The sequence below is a fragment of the Heloderma suspectum genome, chromosome 3 (genome assembly GCF_057233095.1).
Source record: "Heloderma suspectum isolate Gila_16-S chromosome 3, 16-S_ref, whole genome shotgun sequence".
Lineage (NCBI taxonomy): Eukaryota > Metazoa > Chordata > Lepidosauria > Squamata > Helodermatidae > Heloderma > Heloderma suspectum.
This window is the reverse complement of record NC_139460.1, coordinates 263,208,214-263,232,108: the sequence shown is the minus strand read 5'-3', so window position 1 is coordinate 263,232,108 and position 23,895 is coordinate 263,208,214. Positions and strand designations below refer to the sequence as shown.

The 23,895-nt window shown below is 42.9% G+C and overlaps 1 protein-coding gene across 3 annotated transcripts; it reads left to right on the top strand.

Moving 5' to 3' along the window:
- Positions 1 to 22,624, top strand: KLHL24 (kelch like family member 24). Of its 3 annotated transcripts, none has more exons than XM_084846704.1 (8): positions 1 to 63; positions 5,590 to 5,661; positions 6,985 to 7,965; positions 11,184 to 11,368; positions 11,917 to 12,035; positions 14,980 to 15,168; positions 19,655 to 19,843; positions 21,812 to 22,624. In XM_084846704.1, exons 3-8 carry the CDS (start codon positions 7,046 to 7,048, stop codon positions 22,010 to 22,012), a joined length of 1,803 nt encoding a protein of 600 aa, XP_084702830.1. In that variant the 5' UTR covers positions 1 to 63; positions 5,590 to 5,661; positions 6,985 to 7,045; the 3' UTR covers positions 22,013 to 22,624. The 3 variants fall into 3 exon arrangements, with proteins under 3 accessions (XP_084702830.1, XP_084702831.1, XP_084702832.1); XM_084846705.1 differs by having other exon boundaries at positions 5,590 to 5,703; XM_084846706.1 differs by lacking the exon at positions 5,590 to 5,661.
- Positions 22,625 to 23,895: the final 1,271 nt, after the last annotated feature.

Here is a 23,895-nt window from a genome sequence, read left to right as displayed (position 1 = left end):
AGACAAAAAGAGAGAGCGAGAGCGAAGAAGGAGCATCGTTGCCCGGCTTCTTCTGACTCACAGGTAACGTCTTGGCTAAGCTCAGCTGCCGAGTCGCCTGAGGCCAAAAAATGTAATTGGGATCGGGTGACCGACGCAAGGCTTATTTCCATCTGAAATCAGCAGAAAGAAGTGCAAAGCAGCAATAATGCCCTTACTCGTAAGGAGCTCGAATTTAGTGTTTATAGTAACTCCCTGTGTAATAATAATTACAAAGAGAGGCAGGATGCCCCTCCTAACATCTCTCCTCTCCCGCTCCAGGAAACTTCTTGTCAAATGAATTTCAGCAAAGTTTTAAATGTGTCCGGATTCTGCTCTGATTTTCTGGTTTCAAGTCAGTTCTGTGTGAAACCTAGAGAGAAAATTCCGTTGATACTGTAAGGCCTAGCTATTGTTATGCGGTCAGGGCAGAAATAATTATATCCTTCGTGGCGCAATTTCCTTCTTTATCCTCGTTGCTTATATTAAGCGCCTACTCACACACACACACACACACACCAAAACACCGTTAGTATTGTTGAGTGCCTTGTTCGTGCATAGAGAAAGGAAGTGGAGTTCATCTGGAGGTAGAAAACAATGTGCGTGGCGGGGAGGAGGGGGGTTGGGAGGAGAGCGTGTTTTCTAGATCGGTTCTTTAAGGACACGTAAATACCGGATTTGCACTGTTGGGAGCGACACTGTAAATACTGATTTCGGACTTGTACAGTTGCTAGACTTCCTGTTATCTGAAATGACGTCTAGTATTTCGAAACCCGAAGAGATCCAGCAGTGAACTAAAGAACAGATTGCCCTTCCTCTGCCCACTCTCAATAGTCCGCCCCGTAGGACACTTGCTTGCCAGGCCAGTATTGAAAGCCTACGTTGGCCAGAGGCTGCTGGCGGATCTGGATTACACTTGCAAACATTTGAAAGGAGTCATACTATTCCGCCCTTCCACAGCTTTACGGCGGCCCTACATGTTGATGTGGGGCACAGCCTTATCCGAATCCGGTAGCCGTGCAGCCCAGGAGACAGGCTGGAGCGTATATGCCGCTGCGCCCTCTCGCCCGCCCCGCACCCCGTGCCGCATCAACAGAATCCCGGTGGTTAGAGCTCCTCCCGCCTCCATCCCCCTTGAGGTGCGTGGTAAAGTGGCTCGGCTGGCCGGCAGTGCCTCTGGACCAGACCACTTTTGTGGGTCGCAGGAGTGAGGCCTCGTGAGGAGTCGTTAAAACGCGCGCGCCGTTGTGAAGGAATGGAAATTAGTGCTTCGAGGTTTTGGTTCGAGCGAACCACAAAGAAGTGTGGGGAGGTGGAAAAAGGGAAAGCAGGAACCTCTCCCCAGGGTCTTTCTTTCCTTCGTCCCTTCCTCTCTCCCCCCCCCCCAGCATTTTATAGTTTGTTCTCTTCTCCTCTTGACAACTGGTGGGAAAGGTTGATGCGGATTGGATCACACAACAGCCGGGGGGGAGGGGGAGTGCTTGAAAAGCTGCCTTCTCTAATTGGACATAAAATGTGACGGGGCGGGGCTTGTCTTCAGGACTGCTTGGGTGAAGGTGAAGTGGAGGATGTGCTCGTGCGCGCGCGGGCGCGCGCGACCGAGCCGTTGTTCGGCTTCGAACCGAGGCCAGTAGTGTAACAGCTCTCGGGAGTTGACGCTAGAAGGCGATTATTTTGCCTTAGAAGCGCTCAAGTAACGCGGTCGGTTCGCTTGTCGCGCGTTTATCCGCGAACAGCTTCCAGTCCCCCGTGGGGCTTGAAGGGAACGAGCACCTTTGTCCCGCTCTGTCAGCACTGGGCAGTGTAAATACCTTTTTTTAGCTGGAAGGAAGAGACTGACACTGCTGCAGAAAAATCCCTAAGCGGGTCTCACAGCCTAAGGTGCTTCTTTTTAATATGTATAGTGTTGTGGAAAGCGACACAAATGTAAATAACAGTACAGAAGTCCATAATTAATATAACAGGAAAAACCAAAATCAGTATAATTCAGCATCGGCACAACAATACAAGTAAAAATGAAAGGTCTTTTCCTCTGGCCCTGTTACAATTCAATCATCTGCAGGTCTACTTGGAAGTAAATCCCATGGCGTTCAATAGGACTTACTCCCAAGTAAGCATGGGTAGGATTGCAGCCTTAGAGGTTGCAGATTTCCCTCCTCACTAGATTGGGAAATAGTGAAATCTCAGAAGAAACAAGAGTGAAACATTTCAGCCAGAGTGAAATTTCTTTTAATGAAATCAAAAACCTCCTCCTTACAAGGGGCCAGATGTGTAGAGAAAAATGTCCTCAGGCCTTGTTTGTGTGCTGTGTTACGCTTTGTTTGGGTAAGGCTAAAACCCAAACTGATCCTGTCTGCTCTCTTCAGGTCACTTTTTTCCCATCTGTTGTAAGTAAGGAAAGCATCTGGAAGTGGCCACTGATGATACAGAGGTGAAAATGACAAGACTAGGTTTTAATTTTTTTAATGTCTGTATTAGAACAAATTAAAAACAGGTCATATTTACTCATGATCAATTTTGCAGTTGTAAATTCTTTTATAAGAACCAATGAAATAAACTTTGCACACCCAAAATAAGGAAATACGGAGTAATAATACTTCGATACATTGGGCTAAATCCAGTGTTATACAGAAACAACACTATTGGATACAATCCATTATAAAAACAGCAGATCTTAAAGCTCCATGGAATGTACACTTTTTATCAGTGTTAGTTAAATGTTTTAGACTAGTTAGACTAATACTTCTATTTGACTCGCCAACAAAATGCAGGTGAAGTTCATTGATTCAGTTGATTTGTTTATTTATGCAGTGGCACTGATTTGCATGGTGCTTTACAATGTAATAGAGCCTTGTGTGGCGCAGAGTGGTAGGCGGCAGTATTGCAACCGAAACTCTCCCCACAACCTGAGTTCGATCCCAGCAGAAGCCGGGTCCCAGGTAGCCGGCTCAGGTCAACTCAGCCTTCCATCCTTCCGAGGTCGGTAAAATGAGTACCCAGCTTGCTGGGGGAAAGGTAGTCACAACTGGGGAAGGCAATGGCAAACCACCCCGCTATAGTCTGCCATGAAAATGCCAGCGTAAGCAGGCGTCCCTCTAGGGGTCAGTAATGACCTGGTGCTTGCACAGGACGAACCTTTCCTTTCCTTACAACGTAATGTAAGCACACACACAAAACCCCCACACAGGCCTTGCCACAAAGAGTTATAATTTCAAATTTCATCCCTACGGTAGAGGGGCTCACAGGGTGAAAGAACAAAATGAAGGAAGGAAGGAAGACACAAGGGTAACACAGTGAATGTGCAGAAATACAGTTAGGAATACTTACGCCTCAAGGAAATAAATATCAGTATAGCTTCTTTCTGTCACTTTATCTAATCTCAAATTTATCATTAGAAAAATTACCTTAGAACTACACTGTCTCAGCTACACTGGAATGTTGCCAAGCAAGGTCAAGCTATCTAAAAAACAATGTTTTTACAGAGCTTTGGTAGTGGTAAAGAGACTGAGTTGTGAGCCAGGAAATAAAGGGCATCTCTACACCAGCCTTTCTGATTCCATTTTAAATGCAGGATCACAACTGACTCCCTTTACATGTGCTTCCTTTTTCTTCTCCCCTTCCTCTTCCCCTCTCCTCCTCCCCGTATCTGAGTCTTCCATTATCTTTCATGGATCTCGCTCCTCATCTTGCCCCCTTTACTCTTTTCATGGAGGAAACTGAAGCAGAACACAAAGGGGGTAATTTGATAGCTCATTATCTGCTATCTGTTTAGAAACTCAACAAAGGGCATTTAGTGCAGGAGATGCCCGGCAGGGTCACAGCGTCATGTAAAAAGCCTGCAAACTTCCTTGAAGGAGCAATCTCAATCGCAGGATAAAAGCCCAGTGTGAAGGAGCCCAAAATCTTACCTCAGCCATAAACTTACTTAGGTAGCCTTAGGCAAGCCACTTTCTCTTGCATAGTCCTCTCTCTAGATAATCTTATCTACTTTACAGGTTTTTATTTATTTAGCAGCTAGCCAGCCATAGGATCGGACGGTTCCAGAGAACCGTCTCCCCTCCCCCGCGGCTTCATAGGCGGCGCAGAGCAGGGCAAAAGGAGGCGTTCCTGGGAGTGGAGAAGTGCCGGTACAACACTTTCTATGCGTCATCTGGCCTCCCCACCCTGCGCTCTGACCTCCCGTGGCTAGACAGCCAAAATTGGCCATCTAGCCGCGAATGCAGGGCAGCTGGAGTGCAGAGGAGAGGATCCCCTCCGTGCTCCCCCCGCCATGCATTGGATAGGCGGTCACCTCTGAGTTCAGAGATGACCACATATCCCAATAGGTTTGCTCTCTTATTTATTTAAAGCATTTTTATCCTGCTCCTCAGCCAAAAAGACACAAAAAGAAAAAGGGATGGGGAGGAAAGAGGATTTATATCTCAGTTTTCTATAACCAAGGATTCACAAGGAGTCACAACACAAATTATCTAAAATACAATAAAACAGCCAGTGTAATTTAAAAGAAATAGGATTCAAAAATATTTAAAAGTGGCCCTATCGAGCCCACTGTAGCAAGATAGTTTTCAAAGCCGGCCTAAAAGCAGGCAATGAAGGGGATAGATGTACTTCTCTTGAAAGGCCATTCCATATTCTGGATGCCATCAGAGGTAGAGTAAAAGTTCTTGGGCAGGTTCATATAGGAGGAGACAATTCCTGAAATACTCTGGTCCTAGGCTGTTTAGGGACTTAAAGAAAAAAATGAGTACCTTAAATTGGGCCCAGAAGCAAAGTGGCAAGTGAAGCTTACCAGTGAAACTAGTAAAGGATCAACTTGTTGCAGTCTGACCTGCTGGTCTCAGCTGAAACTGTGGTAACCACACTCTGGACCTATGGAGTCCCTAAACTGTCTTCAAGGGCAGCCTCATGTAAAGTATATTACAGTACTCTAATCTGGAAATGGCTAGGTCAGAAAGGGAGCAGCTGGTGTACCAGGAGAACTTAGTAAAATACACTCCTGGCTACTGCATATCTAAGAGGAGGGCCAAATCTAGGAGTACCCCCAAGCTACTAACCTGCTTCAGGAGGAGTGGGACCCTATCCAAAACAGGCTGTATATCTCATCCAGGTTGTGTAAGGATTATTGAGATAGTACATATGAAGCACATTGTTCTAAAATGCTATATAAATGCTAAGTACTGTTGGTATTATGGTTTAACTATTGATAGTCTCTAAGATTACATATGAAACCATTGCTGCATATACAGAATAGCAATCAAATACCTTTTATATTTAATAATAAACATGGGCATAATCCAGCAAAAGCTAAACAGTTTAAAGTGCCACTTAAATCAAAGAAGTAACCCAAAGGGACTTATTTGACTAGAATGCAATGTGTATTCATCAAAAGCAGATATGTTTGAAATGAAATAATGGCAACTTGTACTTATATCTCTGTAAGCTTTCTATAGCTCTGGTTAATAGTCATCATGTCCTGTAGTTGGAAATGCACCTGGCAAATTCAGTCCGTTAATTTGCGAGATAATAATACTTGCATGCGTAACTAATATATTCATATTGTTTCCATTTCAGATGTCCCAGTCATATTCAAGTTATGTCTCAAGAGTTTTGAATTGAGAAGGGAACTTCCATTTTAATAGTTAGGTATGTTCAGAAAGCACAGGAATGAATATTAAGCAAGTGAATGTAAGTGGAAGCCTGTGGTAATTTGGGCAGGGCAGAGTGGGGAGAGACTTTATCTTTCCTTTTGTCTGTGTCCATCTTATTAGCCTCCATTGCTGGATGGCTGCCAGTGGTCACTGATGCAATAGCACCCCCATGGTAATCTAAATGTCCTGGATTTTGATGATTGCTGTTGTCTTCCATCTTTATTTTCCCTCGTGTTATGCAGTATTAAATAAAAACTGCATAAGCATCGCTGATCTCATGACTAAAACTGCCTTGGGAGAGCTTCTGCCATGAAAGGCGGCCTAGAAATATTTTAAATAAATAAATAAAATTCACCCCAGCTTCACTAATAAAATCTTATAACTTGAGCCAAAAATGCTTCATATGAACTTTTGGGTCCCTTTTTATTAATAGCAATAGATGTGGACAGAGCTTTCTTATGTGAGGTGAGAAGTTAAGTAGCGGACAACCTGCCACTTCCAAAGCCCTGTTGGCTCACAGTAGTCGGGGGGGGGGGAGGGAGGGACAGTTTTTCCTAGAGAGTTCTCTGGCTGTTCTTTCTTTTCCCCAACTCTCCCTACCCAATTGGTTTAAGTGGAGAGGAAATTATCTGTGGCAGCTCCAGATTGGCTTAGGTAATGGGCCCAATCCTAGGGCCTCTCAAGGAATTGGGGGGGGGGATCTAAAACTGCCTCCAATTTGCCCCCAGAATGCCCTGCTTTGGGGTGTTCTGCTGCCAGAAATATTGTTGGTGGTAATTCTACCCTTGTAGACCTCTCTGTGAGCATTCCAGGGGTCTCCAGGGAGACATGTTCCCCACCAGTGGCATTCCTCTCTACTGGTAAAGGGTTACTTCTGTCTCATCCTCACCCCTTCCGGCCAGGAGATTTTGGGGTTGGGACTGCTTTTTTACTTGAGTAAAATTTTACCACTTAAATAACACAAAGCTAGCCCTAGCAGCAGAGAAAAAAGTGATGGTTGTAGGGATGATTTGGAGTCAGAAAAAGTAGTGGTCTATGAAAGGTATGAAACTCTTTCCCTTTGAAAATCTTTTATGCTGAGACAGAAAGATCTAGTATGAATAATGAGCTTAGCTCTCTTGTGGAGCTTAGCTCCATACATTTTCTTTGCCCCTTTTAACTGGGTGGCACTTGTCCATTCAATGTGTGTTGTTCAGTGGTATTATATACACAACATCTGGGAGCCTGATGTTTATAGGACTAAACCTAATTACTGTCATAATGTAATGATGGTATTTGCAGTCTGAACTAATTTTTGAAAAAATATTTTTATCTTTAGCACCCAAAAGAAGACCCTCATCAATCTTTTCTCCATGATATTATAAACAGTTGTTGTAACAATGGTACTAATACTGGGACGCAGATTGAACAGAGGGGATAGCCGGGCCCAGGAATCCCCAGTAACTAAGCGTAAAGTTTTTGAAATGGACCCAAAGTCCTTATCAGGCCATGAGTTCTTTGATTTCTCCTCTGGATCATCCCATGCTGAAAGTATACTCCAGATCTTCAATGAATTTCGCGACAGCCGCCTGTTCACAGATGTAATAATCTGTGTAGAAGGCAGAGAATTTCCCTGTCATCGAGCTGTTCTTTCAGCCTGCAGTAGCTACTTCAGAGCTATGTTTTGTAATGACCATAGAGAAAGCCGGGAGATGTTGGTAGAAATCAATGGAATTTTTGCGGAAGCTATGGATTGTTTTTTACAATACGTCTATACAGGCAAGGTAAAAATCACAACAGAAAATGTGCAATACCTCTTTGAGACATCAAGTCTCTTTCAGATAAGTGTTTTGCGTGATGCTTGTGCTAAGTTCCTGGAAGAGCAATTGGATCCTTGCAACTGCCTAGGAATCCAGCGTTTTGCTGATACACATTCTCTGAAAACACTCTTTACTAAATGCAGAAATTTTGCACTGCAAAATTTTGAGGATGTGTCCCAGCATGAAGAATTTCTTGAGCTTGGAAAAGATGAACTTATTGATTACATTTGCAGTGATGAGCTGGTAATCGGTAAAGAGGAGATGGTTTTCGAAGCAGTCATGCGCTGGGTTTACCGGGCTGTTGACCTCAGGCGTTCAGTGCTACAGGAACTCCTCACACACGTGAGGTTGCCTTTGTTACACCCTAACTACTTTGTTCAGACAGTTGAAGTTGACCAGTTGATCCAAAACTCCCCTGAGTGTTATCAGCTGCTGCATGAAGCAAGAAGGTACCATGTACTCGGAAACGAAATGATGTCCCCAAGAACTAGGCCACGGAGGTGAGAGGTCTTGGTTGATTATCTTTCTGTTGCATTCCAGAATAAATTCTTCATCGTGCTGCTGACTTTTGCCTAGGACTTTAAATTTGTTAAAAATCATCTAGCAAGTGATCCTAAGGTAGTTCGGTTCCCTGGCTCCCCACGCCCACTCTCACATAGCAGATGTGTAGAGCCATGTCATCTTCCTCTCCATGCTTGGAAAACGGAGCATGGAGACAGGGAAAAGGGGGTGTTCCCAGTGGCAGGGAGGGGAGGAAACCAGAGCGGCTGCAATACAACGTATCCTATGGTCGCCCCAGCATCCTTCCCTCCCCCTCCAAGGTGCTGCCACTGGACAGGCAAAATTGCCTGTCTAGCAGAAATGCTGGGCAGCAGGAGCACAGAGGTGAAGATCACCTCCGCGGTCTTCCCGCCCTTCATTGGATACTTGGCAGCCTCCAACCTCAGAGGCTACCGGCAATCCACATAGGATTGTGCCCTTAATTGACTAGTTAATTGAGTAAAACTTCAATACTATCCCCACATACCTGAGACTAAGTCCCATTGAACTCGATGGAGCTTACTTCTGAGTAGACACATATAAGGTTGGACATTTAATTGAGTCTGTGTTTTGTATTACCTCTGTAAAGGTGTGGTCAGCTTTTTTACTTTCTTAGAAACCTCTATGTTATTTATTTTTATTTATTTATTTATTAAATTTATTAATCGCCCATCTGACTGGTCACCCAGCCACTCTGGGCGATGTACAACCCACCATAAAACAATTTAAAACAATAAAATTTTACCATATTTTTTTTTTTAAATACCCTAACCCACCCCAAATGCCTGCCTGAACAACCATGTTTTTAATGCACGACGGAAGCTCATTAAAGAGGGGGCATGACGGAGTTCCCTAGGGAGGGAGTTCCAGAGAGTGGGGGCCACCACAGAGAAGGCTAGCTGTCCTGGCTGATGGGACAGAGAGAAGGCCATCTGAGGCTGATCTTGTTAAGCGGCCTGTCTGGTGTTGCTGGAGGCGCTCCTTAAGATAGGCTGGGCCGGAACCATATAGGGTTTTAAAGGTCAAAACCAACACCTTGAATTTGGCCCGGAAAACAACTGGTAACCAGTGCAACTCCTTCAGCACTGGAGTGATGTGATCTCGCCGGTGGCTGCCTTTAATCAGGCGAGCCGCCGCGTTCTGTACCAGCTGCAGCTTCCGAACCGTCTTCAAGGGTAACCCCACGTAGAGCGCATTATAGTAGTCTAAACGAGAGGAGACCAGGGCATGTACTACCGATGGGAGCAGATGGTCGGGAAGGAAGGGGCGCAGCCGCCGTATCAGATGGAGTTGATACAGCGCTGTCTGGCTCACAGCTGACACCTGAGCCTCCATGGACAGCTGGGAGTCCAAAATGACCCCCAGGCTGCGGACCTGGTCTTTCAAGGGTAGCCGTACCCCATTCAACACCAGGTCAACATCCCCCAGCCTCCTCTTGTCTCCCACCAAAAGTACCTCGGTCTTGTCAGGGTTCAGCTTCAGCTTATTCCTCCCCATCCAGCCACTCACCGTCTCCAGACATTTGGACAGGGATTCTACGGCCAACCTTGGTGAAGTTTTGAATGAGAGGTAGAGCTGCGTGTCATCCGCATATTGATGACACTGCACCCCAAACCTCCTGATGATAGCCCCCAGTGGCTTCACATAGATGTTAAATAGCATCGGGGAGAGGATGGAACCCTGTGGCACCCCACAAGTAAGTGGCCACGGGTCCGAAACCTCCTCTCCCAGTGCTACCCTCTGGTACCTGCCGGAGAGGAAGGACCGGAACCACCGCAATACAGTGTCTCCAATGCCCAACCCCTCCAGGCGGTCCAGGAGGATACCGTGGTCAACGGTATCAAAAGCCACTGAGAGGTCGAGGAGAACAAGGAAGGAGCATTCACCCCTATCCACAGCCCTCCTCATATCATCCACCAAAGCGACCAAGGCCGTTTCTGTCCCATGCCCAGGCCTGAAGCCCGACTGAAGTGGGTCTAGATAATCAGTTTCTTCCAAGTGTGCCTTCAACTGCACCGCCACCACCCGCTCAATCACCTTGCCCAAAAATGGCAGATTTGAGACTGGGCGAAAGTTGTTCAGAACTTGAGGATCCAAGGAGGGCTTCTTTAAGAGCGGTCTTATCACTGCCTCCTTGAGGGCTGATGGCATCACTCCCTCCTCAAGGGAGGCGTTCACCATCGCCTTGATCCCCTCACCCAGTCTCACTTGACAAAGTGAGAACTTTGTTGACAAAGTAATGTTGACAAAGTAAGAACAATATGAGGTAGAATATGTAACTTTGGAGTGGAGAGTAATAAACATATAGGGTACAGTCCAAAGAATCATAGACTAGTAGGGTTGGAAGGGGCCTATAAGACCATCAAGTCCAACCCCCTGCTTAATGCAGGAATCTAAGTCAATAAGGTAAAGCTCCCTTAAATCCTGTTGATTTCAATTATTTCAGTCTTTAGTCTTGAAAGTGCCACAGGAGTCTGTTGTAACAAAAACAACAAACATGGCTTGCTCCATGTAAATGGGACTTACTAGGAAAGTTGGCGTGTTTAACTGTCTTTAATATGTCCCTGTAGATTAGGAAAAAATTTTCCTGCATCATGACAACACTCTCTAAACTTGGGTATCTTTTCTGAAATAATAAATATACTACTATTTTTATGGCCGCGGTGGCTTAGTGGTTAAGACGCTGAACTGCAGACTGGAAGGTCGGCAGGTCAGCAGTTCGAGACCCGAGTGCTGCGTGACAGAGTGAGCTCCCGTCTTCAGTCCCAGCTTCTGCCAGCCTAGCAGTTCGAAAGCAAGAAATTGCAAGTAGATAAATAGGTACCGCCTCGGCGGGAAAGGTAACAGCGTTCCGTGCACCTCGGTGTTCAGTCATGCCGGCCACATGACCACGGAAGCGTCTTCGGACAGCGCTGGCTCTTCAGCTTAGAAACGGGGATGAGCACCGCACCATAGAGTCGGACACGACTTGTTGGGGACACCTTTACCTTTTACTATTTTGAGAAGTTTTTTCCCTACTTATTTCAATAAATTGAGGGGGTGGGGGGGCTTGAGCACTAGTTTTGTTTTTCATGTTTTTTTCTTGAAAATAATTTTCAATCAATTTTCAGATATTGTCACTTTAAGATACTGGGGGTTTCTTTTTCAATATATATCATCTTTGTTTTTCTGTGTCTAGATCAACTGGCTATTCTGAAGTGATAGTTGTTGTCGGAGGCTGTGAACGAGTTGGGGGGTTTAATTTGCCATACACGGAATGTTATGACCCCATGACTGGAGAGTGGAAATCACTGGCTAAATTACCAGAATTTACAAAGTCTGAGTATGCAGTATGTGCTTTGCGAAATGATATCCTTGTTTCAGGTAAACATTTTATGTTACACATGAGAGCACTATGGGGAGATTGCTATTATTATTTTTAAAAGTTAGTTTATGGAAGTATATCTCTTGTGAGAAACAGATGTGCAAAGCAGCTCTAAGTGCACATTAGTATTGAAAAGTGAACACACAAGTGATTTAGGTATTCGCTTCTAGATAATATAAAAAGGGATAAGTAGTACAACCCCCCCGCAGTGACATATACAGCGTCCAAACACATGTGAAATGCACCTTTCCACAGGGAAGATGGACATTCCCCCACTGAATATGCTTCAATGGAAGCTGGGCAAGTGGATGCAGTATCCAAAGTCATTCAGTGTAAACTGTTACAGAAAAAAAATGTCTTTGGTAGAAAGAAGTATTATTGCTCAGTGGCCAAGAATTCTTGAAAGCATTTACTTATATCTGATTATTGTGAATTTTATCGTTAGAACTATACTTGCATCACAATATGACATTTTCCACAATTGGGCACAATGGCGCACATCCCTTGTTTAATAATAATCAATAGCATTGCCTCTTTTTTTAATAAGGTGGAAGAATCAACAGTCGTGATGTGTGGATTTATAATTCTCAGCTTAACATTTGGATCAGAGTTGCCTCTCTAAACAAAGGGAGATGGCGTCATAAGATGGCTGTCCTTCTTGGTAAAGTAAGAGATCTTTGTTATTAAAGATACTTAATTTCCTAAGCAAGGTTGAAATGAAATAACAAAATCAGGTAATCAGATTGCATTCTCTCATTTTACAAACAGATTAATTTGCTGTTGAAGCAAATGTTGTCTTGGTTCTGATTTTGAGCCTATGCTGGGTGGAGCTACACTTTACACTGCATATGGGGTTGCTGTTGAGAAAGGACTGGGTTCGCACAACATGATAAGTCTAGCAGTTTGTGAGTCATGTTTCTTTCAGAGTGGCTTGTTGTGTTGTCTGAACCCACCAGGGTGCCTTCAGCATGGTTTGTTCAAAAGGGCTACAGGGTTGCTTGGCAAGAACCGTGAAAAACCTGACTGCTCCCCTCGATCTTAGTTGCTGAACACTGCCTGGCAACAGTGTGTGCTACTGCTGCCCTCATCTCTCGTCAGTGCTCTCTGCTCCTTCTTCTCCAGTTCAGGGCATCATTTGACAGTGACATGCTTTTTTCCTCTTGTGAGTCGAGAGGTTCATCTTCCTAGCAGAGCTATGTGTGTAGGCATGATTGACTTACCTCTAGGTAAGTGCACATGGCCCCAATTTGGGACCACAACAACTTGGAGGGTGGGATTTAAGCTTCCCCCCTTCCTCTATTCATGCTGAAATTCCCCACTCCCAGCAGGGTGATTAAAAAAAGGAGAAATGTCTTAGAATGTGTAGGGGGAGGGAATTTTGGCATGAAAACAGGTGGGGGAAAGCTTAAATCCCCCCCTCCCAAATTGCCATGGTCCTGAACTGGGCTCACGCATGCTTACCCAGAGGTAAGTCAATCACACATACACAGCTATGCTAGGAAGAGGAACGTTGCTGGTCCCCAGCTGTGAGGAGCAACGAAGAAGGTTTTTTTTTAAGAATCGAAGGATAGCCCAATGCTTAAAAAAAAAATAGAAATCATATGGCTGGGGTGGGGCAGGCTTTTATTCTTATTGCTTAAAAAACTCTTTGCAGGTGATGGTGAAGGAGGGTGAATGAAAGCCACTTCTCCAGCAGGCGCAGCAAAAGGCTTAAACACACACACACACTTGGGTTAACTCTTCTCACAAAAGCCTTTGTAGGTAGCAGTCTGACAGAGGGGGATGGGAGGGGGCAGAAAAGGTTCTCTCTGCAGCTAGCAAAGGCAAAACACGCCCAGCACACAAAGTGTACTAATAATTAAAAGGCTGCTGACATGGCAAAGCCACGAGGGCTCCTGGGATACATGCTGGGAGCAGGCAAGCTGCAGAGTGCCTGATCATCTGTTGGGAGTAATGTGGGTTAGCAAGCAAACAGCCAACCCACTGTGGCTTATTTTCAGCATAGCTAATTGTGACATGCGAACCGGCCCGTTGCCTTGTCAAGTTTTATCCCGTAACGCATAGGATCACTTACTGTTTGTAGCAACATCCTCATGCTGTGTGTTTCCCTATCCGACTCCATACCACTGGCTACTGCTAATGAGGGAGTGGGACACAGAATACAATGATGTCTTGATATAGGCCTAAGGTAAATTATCCTGTGAGTTATCAGGGGAGAATTTGACATGGGAATGCTGCCTTTGGCAGTAATAAAAATGTGCATGCTCTTTCAGTAACCAAAGTTGGTCTCACCTTGCCTACTTTCTGTCTCCCCCATTCATTTACACAGAGTTTTTCATTTTTAAAAAACTTGGCAAAATGGCCATCACTGGGACTGGTAATGAGTGTGTGCGTGGAGGGAGAGTCTGTATATTTTATGACCTTAGGATATGTGCAGTGTAACACCCCATGTGATCCATGTCAGTCAAGCCATGCACAAGGATTATGGCTGTTGTCCCCCAAGTGCAGTGTGGGAATAAATGGATGTCATCCATTGCTAGAGCAGAAAGTAAAGGGATGTACTTGGAAACTTGCCTTGCATGGGGGCTAAACCTGTTCTCTGCCTTTGGTGGCCCCACCTGTTAATCAAGCCTGCTTCTACTAGTCCCATTCTAGATTCTGTTTCTTGGTTACGCTATAGCAAATGTTGAGAACTGCTTGTTATTTATAGAGCCTCTGCTACTATTCTATAATAGAGGCAGATGGGATTTTTGGTTCTACCATTATGAAATAATTGTATTCTTTATATACTTAGGACAAATCACATATCAACATAAAACTCGATATAAAGAATCTCCTTAATAAGGTCTACAAGCAGTTTAAATTTCTGAAAATGACTGTATTAAAATAGTGCCTGGGGGAGTGGGGTCATGTTTTTATCGACAAAAATGGGTAGAAAACAGAATTCAAGGCGGTTGCATTATTTCAAAAATAAGTATGTCACTGGGGTGTGCCTTTCATTGGTTTTGTGAAATCTTTTGTGTAGTTATGAGGTTAAAAAGTTTCCATTTTAGTCGTGGAGAGAAGAGTGTATGGTAAAGTTATCCAGCACACATTATATATAACAATCAAAGCTATCTTGTGGGCGTGGGAGAGGGGGAGAGCTGTGTGCCAGTAGCCTGACTCCTTTTGCAGCCCAACAAGGTAGAAGGCAGCAGATTATGGCAGATGCCATTTCAGCCATTGAGTCAATGTAGCAGCTACCATCCACTGCCAGGACAGTTAGGGTATGTGTGTGAGAGAGCATGAGGGTATCCAAAGTATACATGGAACAGCAGTTGCATAGTCTGTGAGACTGTACATCGTCTTTACTGTGCACCCAGTTTTGAAGTTAAGGAAGGTGCCTCACCTTCCATTTTCCACGCTTTTTGGTGCATGCGAATTTGTAAGTGTCTTAATTCTCTTTTCTTAAACTGGAAGGGTTTTGATCCTAGAATACATTTGTAAGCTTTCACAACCCAGCAACTTAAAACTGAAAATACCGAGGCTTTGAGTAACTTTGCACTTAGGTTTGCTAAAATAAGCAGTGGATAAGCATGTCCTGGTAACATTTTCTTTCTACCTTTTAAAGGTATATGTGGTTGGAGGATATGATGGGCAAAGTCGACTGAGCAGTGTAGAGTGTTATGATTCATTTTCCAATCGATGGACAGAGGTGGCTTCTCTTAAAGAAGCAGTGAGTTCTCCAGCAGTTACCAGCTGTGTGGGCAAACTGTTCGTGATTGGTGGAGGTCCCGACGACAACACGTGTTCTGATAAGGTTGGGTAATTGGATTAACCTTATTTTCTGCATATTTGTGTTGTTTTTGTAAAAAATTGAAAATCAGTAATAGTTAAAAACAAGGGAGAACCCACGATACCTACAGTGTATCCCCAAACCCTAACTGGAATTTCCTGTTCAGTGCTCCAGTAAGCCTGAAACAAAAACTTTGTAGTTCTCTTCAGGGTTTAGGTGGGGAGATTTCTGGAGGGAGAAAAAGAAAATGAATACTAACTTGTTTTTCAGTTTTTTGTTTGCTTTTCCCATCCTCCTGAAACTTTCCCTTGCTATGTTATATAGAGCTAAAAGACCGTCAAGCAGGGCTGGCTTCCCGTAACCTGAGCATTTTATTGCTTTAAAGTGGGGCGGTGGGGAGGGAGTCCACTGGAGATTAGGAAAGGGAGTGAGCATCCCCCAAACCCTAATCCTGACCCCTAGGATGAAGGGGTCTTATTATAATAAGCTATTACATGTTTGAGCAGACTAATTTCCCCTGCCCCCATACTGGTTCCAGGTTTTTCAGTACCTTTGGGCAAGACACGCTCAGTGGACCCCCTCCCTTAGTGAGTCTGCGTACTCACCACCATTGTCACTAGCTACTATTTCTCATCATTGCTACCACTTACTTGCTTGACAGGGAGAGAACCAGTGATGGGGTTTACATGGCATGACAACCCATCATGTGTAACAAGCCATGGTCTGAACCTGGACTGCTTCCCACAGGGTGGCTTGTTTGGGGGCAACAAGACACCCTGATAACCTATGGCTTGTTGTAGGGGTTGTTTTACCCACAATGAGTTGGCATGTTATCTGAACCTGAGAGAACCAATCCATTGTGGGTTGCAGTGATCAGGTACAGAGCTGCTCAGCAAGAGCAGCAAACCGCCGTGCTGCACTTCCCTATCACTTTTGCCCAAGCCGATCACACCTGCCTGCCGTTACTCTAACTGCTCTAAATGGGAGTTGAGAAAAACAAGTGGAGCCTAGATCTCTCTTAGAAGGACCTGCTGGAGACTCAGGGAAGCATGAAATGGAAGCAGGGCACCCACGAGTGTCAGTTCAACACTTAAAACCCTGGGGCTCACCTTGCTAAGTGGGCGATCTTGCCCCCTTTTCCCGTCCTGTCACTGGCTGTCAAATTAACCTATGTGTAGTATTGTCTTGTTAGTTTCCTCGTATGTTTCATTCTGCACTTTGTTCCCTTTGACAGCTGAAACATACAAGGGCATTGGGAGGGAAGGCTATATATATTTGACAGCCATAAGTGTGCACTTGCAGAACTCTGAAAGACCAACAAAAAATAACAGTAATAATAATTTTTAAAATTACGAATGTGTTCTGGGGCCCAAAAAATTATATTATATAAACAGTCCCATTTACGCAAATGTCTGGGGACAAAAAAAAGTAAAGGTCAGGGAACAAAAACGGGGTCATGATCAGAGTAGGGCGTGGGACGGGCAGACAATATGGGTTCTTCTGCTCAGGACCCTGGGATACCCGGTGGAGGAATGATGGGGAGAACAACCTATGGTAAGCCCAGTCATCTGTCAGGGGCACTGTGGGTAGAGATGTAAAATTTCCAGAAATTTTGAAGCCATGGGAAAAAAAGTTTCTTTCAGAAAAATTGGAAATTTTGGAAAAATAAGCAATACTTATTATTTAGTGCTCTTTACAGATCTGAAGTCACTTTGTTGCTTTAAGACAGCCTTCCCCAACCCAGTAAGTACCCTCCAGATATTTTGGACTTCTGCTTCCCACAGCCTTAGGCAGCATGGCCAATGGTCAGGAAGGCTGGGCACTGTAGTCCAAAACATCCGGAGGGCACCAGGTTGGGAAGGGCTACTTTAGGGACATAAAGCAGCCTTTCTGTTCCTAAAATTATTTTATGTATGACTTAGTTTGCTCATAAAATTATCATTATATTTTAAAACTTTTAAAGCTCAGTAAATTTGTAATTATTGTCTGAATAGATTAGAACCACATTAAATGACTGCTACAGCATCAGAAACACAGGACTCTATAGAACAAAACCCAAGTTGTCAAGAATGCACATTTACTTTCAAGAATGCACAAGGGTGACTCTACTCACATCTTGGGAAACAGCGTACATGTTTATCAGTAAAATATACTTTAAATCAATAATTTTAATAAGGAATGAAAGAAATAACTATACTGGGAATCTTACAGAGACGATTAAAAATATTTTTCCTCATGGCTTCATTATTTCCAGACATTTTACATCTCTAATCTTTCTATAAAAGTGGTTTTATTACATAGTTTTTAGAAACCATTTTGTGGGGAGTAAAGGCTGGGTACAAATACTTTGTCTTAAATTCTAAAATAAAATATTTCGTAATCCAAAGCTGTTCAATTCTTCCAATTTTTCAGGGGGGAAAACAGTCCTCGTAATAAAATGGATAAAAAGTTTTTTTCCTAATTTTTCCAGTTTTTTTCTGGGCCTTCACATCTCTAACCGTGGGTTGTTCTGAAAATAACCCACACTGTGTAGCTTATTCACAGGATGGGTTGTCATGTTGGGTGAGCTCGTCTAGTGTGTAAGTAGGCAGTGGTATCTACTGCTCCTTCTTCTCATCACTACCATTGTCTGGGCCAGAGCAAGAGGCGGGAGAACAAGCAGTGGTGAAAAGTAGAGGCAACTCCAGGGATATTTGTCAGTGGGCCCCTGCTGGGCTGTGGGCCCTTGGCAGGTGCTCAGTAATGGCTACCCTTGAAGTCAGCTCTGCGTTTCCCTTTAAACTGACACTGCCAGCATTCCACAGTTCTTGCAGACTACTGAGTAAACTCCATCATCAGGCTGTTTGAGGTAGAGGTTCTCTTATTTTTTCTTGTAATTTATTAAATAATATGTTTCTGTATATCTAGAGAATCCCCCAAGTCTGCAGAAACCACTACATTGTCTATGGGTGGTCCTGTTTTCCAGTCAAACAAATAGACATAGAGCCACCAAATTTGGTATTAGAAGGAACAAGTGGGAGCCTGCAACATAACTTTGCAGAGCCCTGCCTTGCAAGACTGTCAGAGGCTGGATGTCAGTGAAGGAGGTTTCTTAGCTTTTTCTCCAAGCTTAGACAGGAGGGAAGAAATTTGTCAGACCAGGCACACCCATATTGAGATTATTGCTGACTGAATGCAAACAGTCAGTGAGTACAGTAAGGGCTGCATACACATGCAGTCCTCTGCCATTTTGTGTGTGGAAACTGGCCTTAATAGTTAATATCTGTTCTCCCAGGTATGATGGCATCTACCTTCTGTTGGTGAGTGGTTCTGTTTTGATGCAACAGGAGTTCCTGTTGGAAGGAATGATTATTATGAATTGGAAAGATTGATCAAATTATAGAATCATAGAATAGTAGAAGGGGTTAGAAGGGGCCTATAAGACCATCAAGTCCAACCCCCTGCTCAGTGCAGAAATCTAAGTCAAAGCATCCCTGACAGATAGCTGTCCAGCTTCATTTTGAATGCCTCCAGTGTGGAAGAGCCCACTACCTCCCAAGGTAATTGGTTCCATATGCCGTATTGCTCTAACAGTCAGGAAGTTTTTCCTGATGTTCAGCTGGAATCTGGCTTCCTGTAACTTGAGCCCATTATTCCGTGTCCTGCACTCTGGGATGATCGAGAAGAGATCCTGGCCTTCGTCTCTGTGACAACCTTTCACGTACTTGAAGCGCGCTATCATATTTCCCCTCAGTCTTCTCTTCTCCAGGCTAAACATGCCCAGTTCTTTCAGTCTCTCCTCATAGGGCTTTGTTTCCAGTCCCCGATCATCTTTGTTGCCCTCCTTTGAACCTTCTCCAGTTTGTCTGCATCCTTCTTAAAGTGTGGCACCCAGAACTGGACACAGTATTCCAGATGAGGCCTAACCAGAGCTGAGCAGAGGGGAACTAGTACTTCCTGTGATTTGGAAGCTAAGAGATGTATTGCTATTGTTCTGTTCCATAGATTTCAATGACACAAATCAAAGTCTGCATTTATATGTTTCAATAAACCATGGTTTATCGTGATGTGAATAGCCTAGACTCCCCGTGAGCTTGTGGGGTTTCTTCTTCTCTGGCACAACCATGAGAAGGAGATCAGAAGTATCTGCTTCCATTTTAGATTAACTTCAGCTTGGTGTATCATTGAAACCCTAAACTATGGTTGAACTTAACTATGGTTTGTTGAAACAAGCCAGCTTTATAATTCATGATTTGAAGTTGACTTGTTTCAAATAAACCATAGCTAAGATTCACACACACACACACACACACACACACACAAAGGTAGCCGTTTTGACCAAAGGAAAATTACGCTGGCATGAAAAGTATGCAGGTTTTTCAATAACTTGCAGTATACAGATGATTATGTTAGACTTGCTCAGCCATTTATAGAAGTTGATGAATTAGTGTAAGAATCAGAGGAAGCTGAATTGGCAGCTTCTATATTAAATAGACTAAAGCAGAACTAAAGTGTATTTCCTTCTTTTCAGGTTCAGTCATATGATCCTGATACTAATTCTTGGCTGCTCCGTGCAACAATCCCCATTGCAAAGAGATGTATAACAGCTGTATCACTAAACAATCTCATTTATGTTGCGGGAGGACTTACAAAGGCAATATATTGCTATGATCCAGTTGAAGATTATTGGATGCATGTGCAGAATACCTTCAGCAGACAGGTAGCAACCAAGAACTAACAAATATGCTCATTTGTACAATGTTGTTTCTCAAGTTTGGATATTTTTATATGAAATGAGTGCAGAGTGATAACTCTGTAAGATTGCATCTATGAGAGTTGATCCATGTGAAAAATCTTTCTTTCTTTCTTTAAATGTTAGTTTACTGAAATTGCCTTTCTGTAACACTTTCAACTGGCCAAACACCAGGATTCCTGGCATGCTCAGTTGGATTCCTTTTATTTTGTTCAAACTGTAAATGGATTCAAGTGAGTCTTGAGAAGTGTTTGAACAATTGTACGACAATACTGAAGTAGAGCATGAAACAGCCATTTGTTTCACAAAATGTTTATCAAAATTCAAAACGCATTACATGCAAATAAATAATATGTTAAAATTGGGATTTAAAAATATCTACCTGAAGCAGCAGTACAAAAGCATTCTGTGATTTAGGGTGCTTCATATGACCCTTCTACACCAGGCTTTTATTATGCACTGGTGATTAGTCACTCACAGTTTTTGCCCTATACACGACATTGTCAACTTTCAGGGACCCTCCCGTAGAGAATTAAGCCATTATAGCAGCGTCATTCTTTATGGGGAAAATGCAATAAGAAACTTCAAGGCTCAATAACTTTCAGGTGAAATTCTGGAGTTGTGCTATATTGCAGTGCCATCTAGTGGGTGTATAATGAAACATATAGGACTTGCCCCAAAGAAAGAAAAAAACAGATGAAACCACTTGAAAAGGAGCAGAGCTTAATCCTGCAAGGAATCCAGAAGCAGAAGCCCTGGTAATGGCACGTGATTTTAGCCTGGTGTAGAAATCCTCATAGAAGCTTTCCAGATATCAGAGAGCCACAGCAAAATGCCCATTGCCAAAAAGTGATTTCTTTTAGGCTACAGCTCGTCATCATCTTTTCTAATTATTTATTTATTTTTATTCCTCAGCTACCATCCTATGAGGATGCCTCAAGGCAGTTTACAATTAAAATACCTAACTATAAATATTTAAAATAAAATAAATAATCCACCAACAATAACAAAATTAAACAGCAGCCAAGAAATAAAACTAGGAGTTCTTTAATGATTTTTGTTTCCAACTTCTTATAAAATAAAGCTAGGAATTTATGCTCAAGTCTTACTGAAATCAGAGGGAAATAAGTATGCAAAAGTGCAGGATTGAATGCACTGACAGTTGTACTAGTGTAATCTCACTGCCTTGGGGGTTAGACTGCTCCTTTACACCTGAGCTTCAGATTGTGCTTTACCTAACACAGCATTTTAGATGCTTTATTTAGTCACATGAGGCAAAAATGCTCTGTTGGCTCTACTTTCTGCATACTACCCTGTACTTCTAAGAAGCAGTGGAACAAGCTAATGCTGTTGTTCCTTATGGTCAAGACAAATCTCAGCTCTTCAAGTTCTATTCCTTTTCTAGTGTTCTGGCATCCTTCTTCATTCGCTGCCACTTACCTGTCTTAATTTTGTTTTCTTCTAGTGCTTCTATTATCTTATCCATTGTTTAATACTTATCTAGCCTCTTCCCACTACAGATTATAGACGTTAGAGTCAGTCACAGCTGTTTACTTTGGGACAGGAATAACTAATTACTACAAAATTATTATCCTGCTGTTCCCTCCGGAGTTTATAGAAATCATTTTCCTGGGCTGAGGCTAATACTTGATGGCTTATTTCTGGAAAAAAAACTAATATACAGTAGAACTCACACACATTCAGGCATCCCAGGAGCAGACCTGTCAGAAATCAGGGTGCATAATGTATGTAAGTGTATATTAGCAGCAAATATAAACCAAGCCCAGACTGAGGAAATACCTGATTTAGAAAGATATTTTATGTAGCCTAGCAAATCTCTTTCAAGAGTGTCAAAGGTAAGCTTTATTTCTACCAGTGGCAATTAGTATGATATGTTCTAATTACCACACATGTCTTCATATATTTGATGAACAGGAAAACTGTGGCATGTCTGTGTGTAATGGCAAAATTTATATCCTTGGTGGAAGACGAGAAAATGGAGACGCCACAGATACCATTCTTTGTTACGACCCTGCAACCAGCATCATCACAGGAGTAGCAGCCATGCCCAGGCCAGTCTCGTACCATGGCTGTGTGACTATTCACAGATACAATGAAAAGTCCTTTAAACTTTAAAAAGAAGAGAGGGTTTGAATAAGAAATCAGTGGCATGTTACAACTAGGATTTGAAAAATTCCCATTAAGAGAAGGGAAGCTTCATTTTCCAAAATGTCATGTGGAAAGAAACACCATTGTGCTTTTTAAAATTAAAAAATGTGTTCAAACAGAACTGTTTAATATTTTCAGTAAATATAGTTCAGTGGTTTCTGACATGTTCTGGTCTGAAAACAATAACAGTTTATATTATTAATTTGATCCTGTTCGCCTTCTGTATTATCTGTAATCAAAACCTTGGATATGGGTGTAGAGCAATGCATTTGCAAATATTCATGCCTATTTTATACTGAGCATTATCTGCATATTTTCATATCTTTGTAGTAAGTAGTGTTCACTACTGTCAGCTGTATGGAAGCTTGAGTTCATATTCATGACTCAGGAGATAATGGCCTAAGAAAAGATACTGCTTGTCTTGTCAAATTGGCTTTTTTCAGTTTCTTTCATTAATTGGATTTCTGTGTATAGAACTGCCATTCAAATATGGTGGTGTCCTTCATTAACATGATAGACCTCTCATCAGTAAGCACTTAAAAAAAAAAATTAAGCACCAAATGTGTATAGGGACATTCAGGTAAAGAAGCAAATGAGGTTTGCTTTATTCAGATACAACCATGGGATTGTTTTGAATCTTAACTCTAAATTACATCTTAAAGTTGCCATCTTATAGTCACTAGGGGGAAACCCAGAGGCTACAGGATAGATCAGATCTCTCCCTTTGAGGGTGGAGAGAGGTCCACCCTTGGTAGCTGAGATTCGATCTTGGAGGTCCCATTCCCAGCCCCTGTAGAAACCTATGCTCTTGGACAGCCCACCGTGGTTTAATTTAGCCAAAGGAGGTGTTGTGTCACATCGGGCACCTGCAGACACCCCTGCTTGCTGTGATTTGCCATGTCATGCGAACCTGGCATTGTGGGTTTTTTGAGGGGGTAGACAACCTTCAAGTAATTCTAAAATAAGCTATGGGTTATTTGAGGGTTGCCTTCTAACAACCCACAACGCTGGGTTTTCATGACACAGCAAGCTATGAGCGTACTGCTGCCACCTCTTGCATATTCAAAATGGCAGCTGGCACATTCCACTAAGCCCCACAGGGAAATTAACCTGTGGTGGCTTAGCTTTATGTGCAAACAGCCCTTCTGAGTGACTATAATCCAGCACAAACTAGAGCATGAGTAAACCTGGTATACTTATTCATGTCTCCAGTGTAGATATTCTCCATTATTTCTTGTCACAGAATGAGTAAATATGCATGTAATTGTCACTGGGAATTGTCACTGCACTTCAGTTATGCTGCATATTGCTCTGGTCAGCTGTCTGTGATGAATACAGTATAGTAAGCATTTGCTGCAAATGATAACTGAGGCAGAATTAGTTATACCGACATGTCCAATACAAGAGAAGCCCACTATGCCATAGGAAATGATATTTTCATCCTGTATTTTCATTTCTGTTTCCTGAGCCTTAACTTTTGACAGGTTTACTAATTCTAAAATATGACAAGCTTTACATTTACATTTTATTTACAATGTGTAACAGTTATGTTGCTCTAAATATTATGATTCTTTGTAGGACGCTGATTATGCTCATGTAAGTCAACCCCTACACACCTGTTTTTATGTAGAAAAGCAGTATATGTTATTGTTCCACCTCCATTTTTACATCTGATGTTGGCTGAACAATCTGTAATTGCTTTATTGGACTGCAAGGCTTATTACCCCTTAAACTGACATCTCACTTTTATTTCAAATAGATTGTCAAGCAATGACTGAAACAATGGTCCTTATAGCTACTTAATCTGGCATATTCTAATCAATGTCACTTCAATTATTATGCAGTAAGTG

Excerpts from the sequence above, each read along its gene's own strand:
- KLHL24 (XM_084846706.1), top strand. The coding sequence starts at position 7,046 with ATGGTACTAATACTGGGACGCAGATTGAACAGAGGGGATAGCCGGGCC. Across the intron at positions 7,966-11,183 it reads CCAAGAACTAGGCCACGGAG|ATCAACTGGCTATTCTGAAG; the intron begins GTGAGAGGTCTT and ends TTCTGTGTCTAG. Across the intron at positions 12,036-14,979 it reads TGGCTGTCCTTCTTGGTAAA|GTATATGTGGTTGGAGGATA; the intron begins GTAAGAGATCTT and ends TACCTTTTAAAG.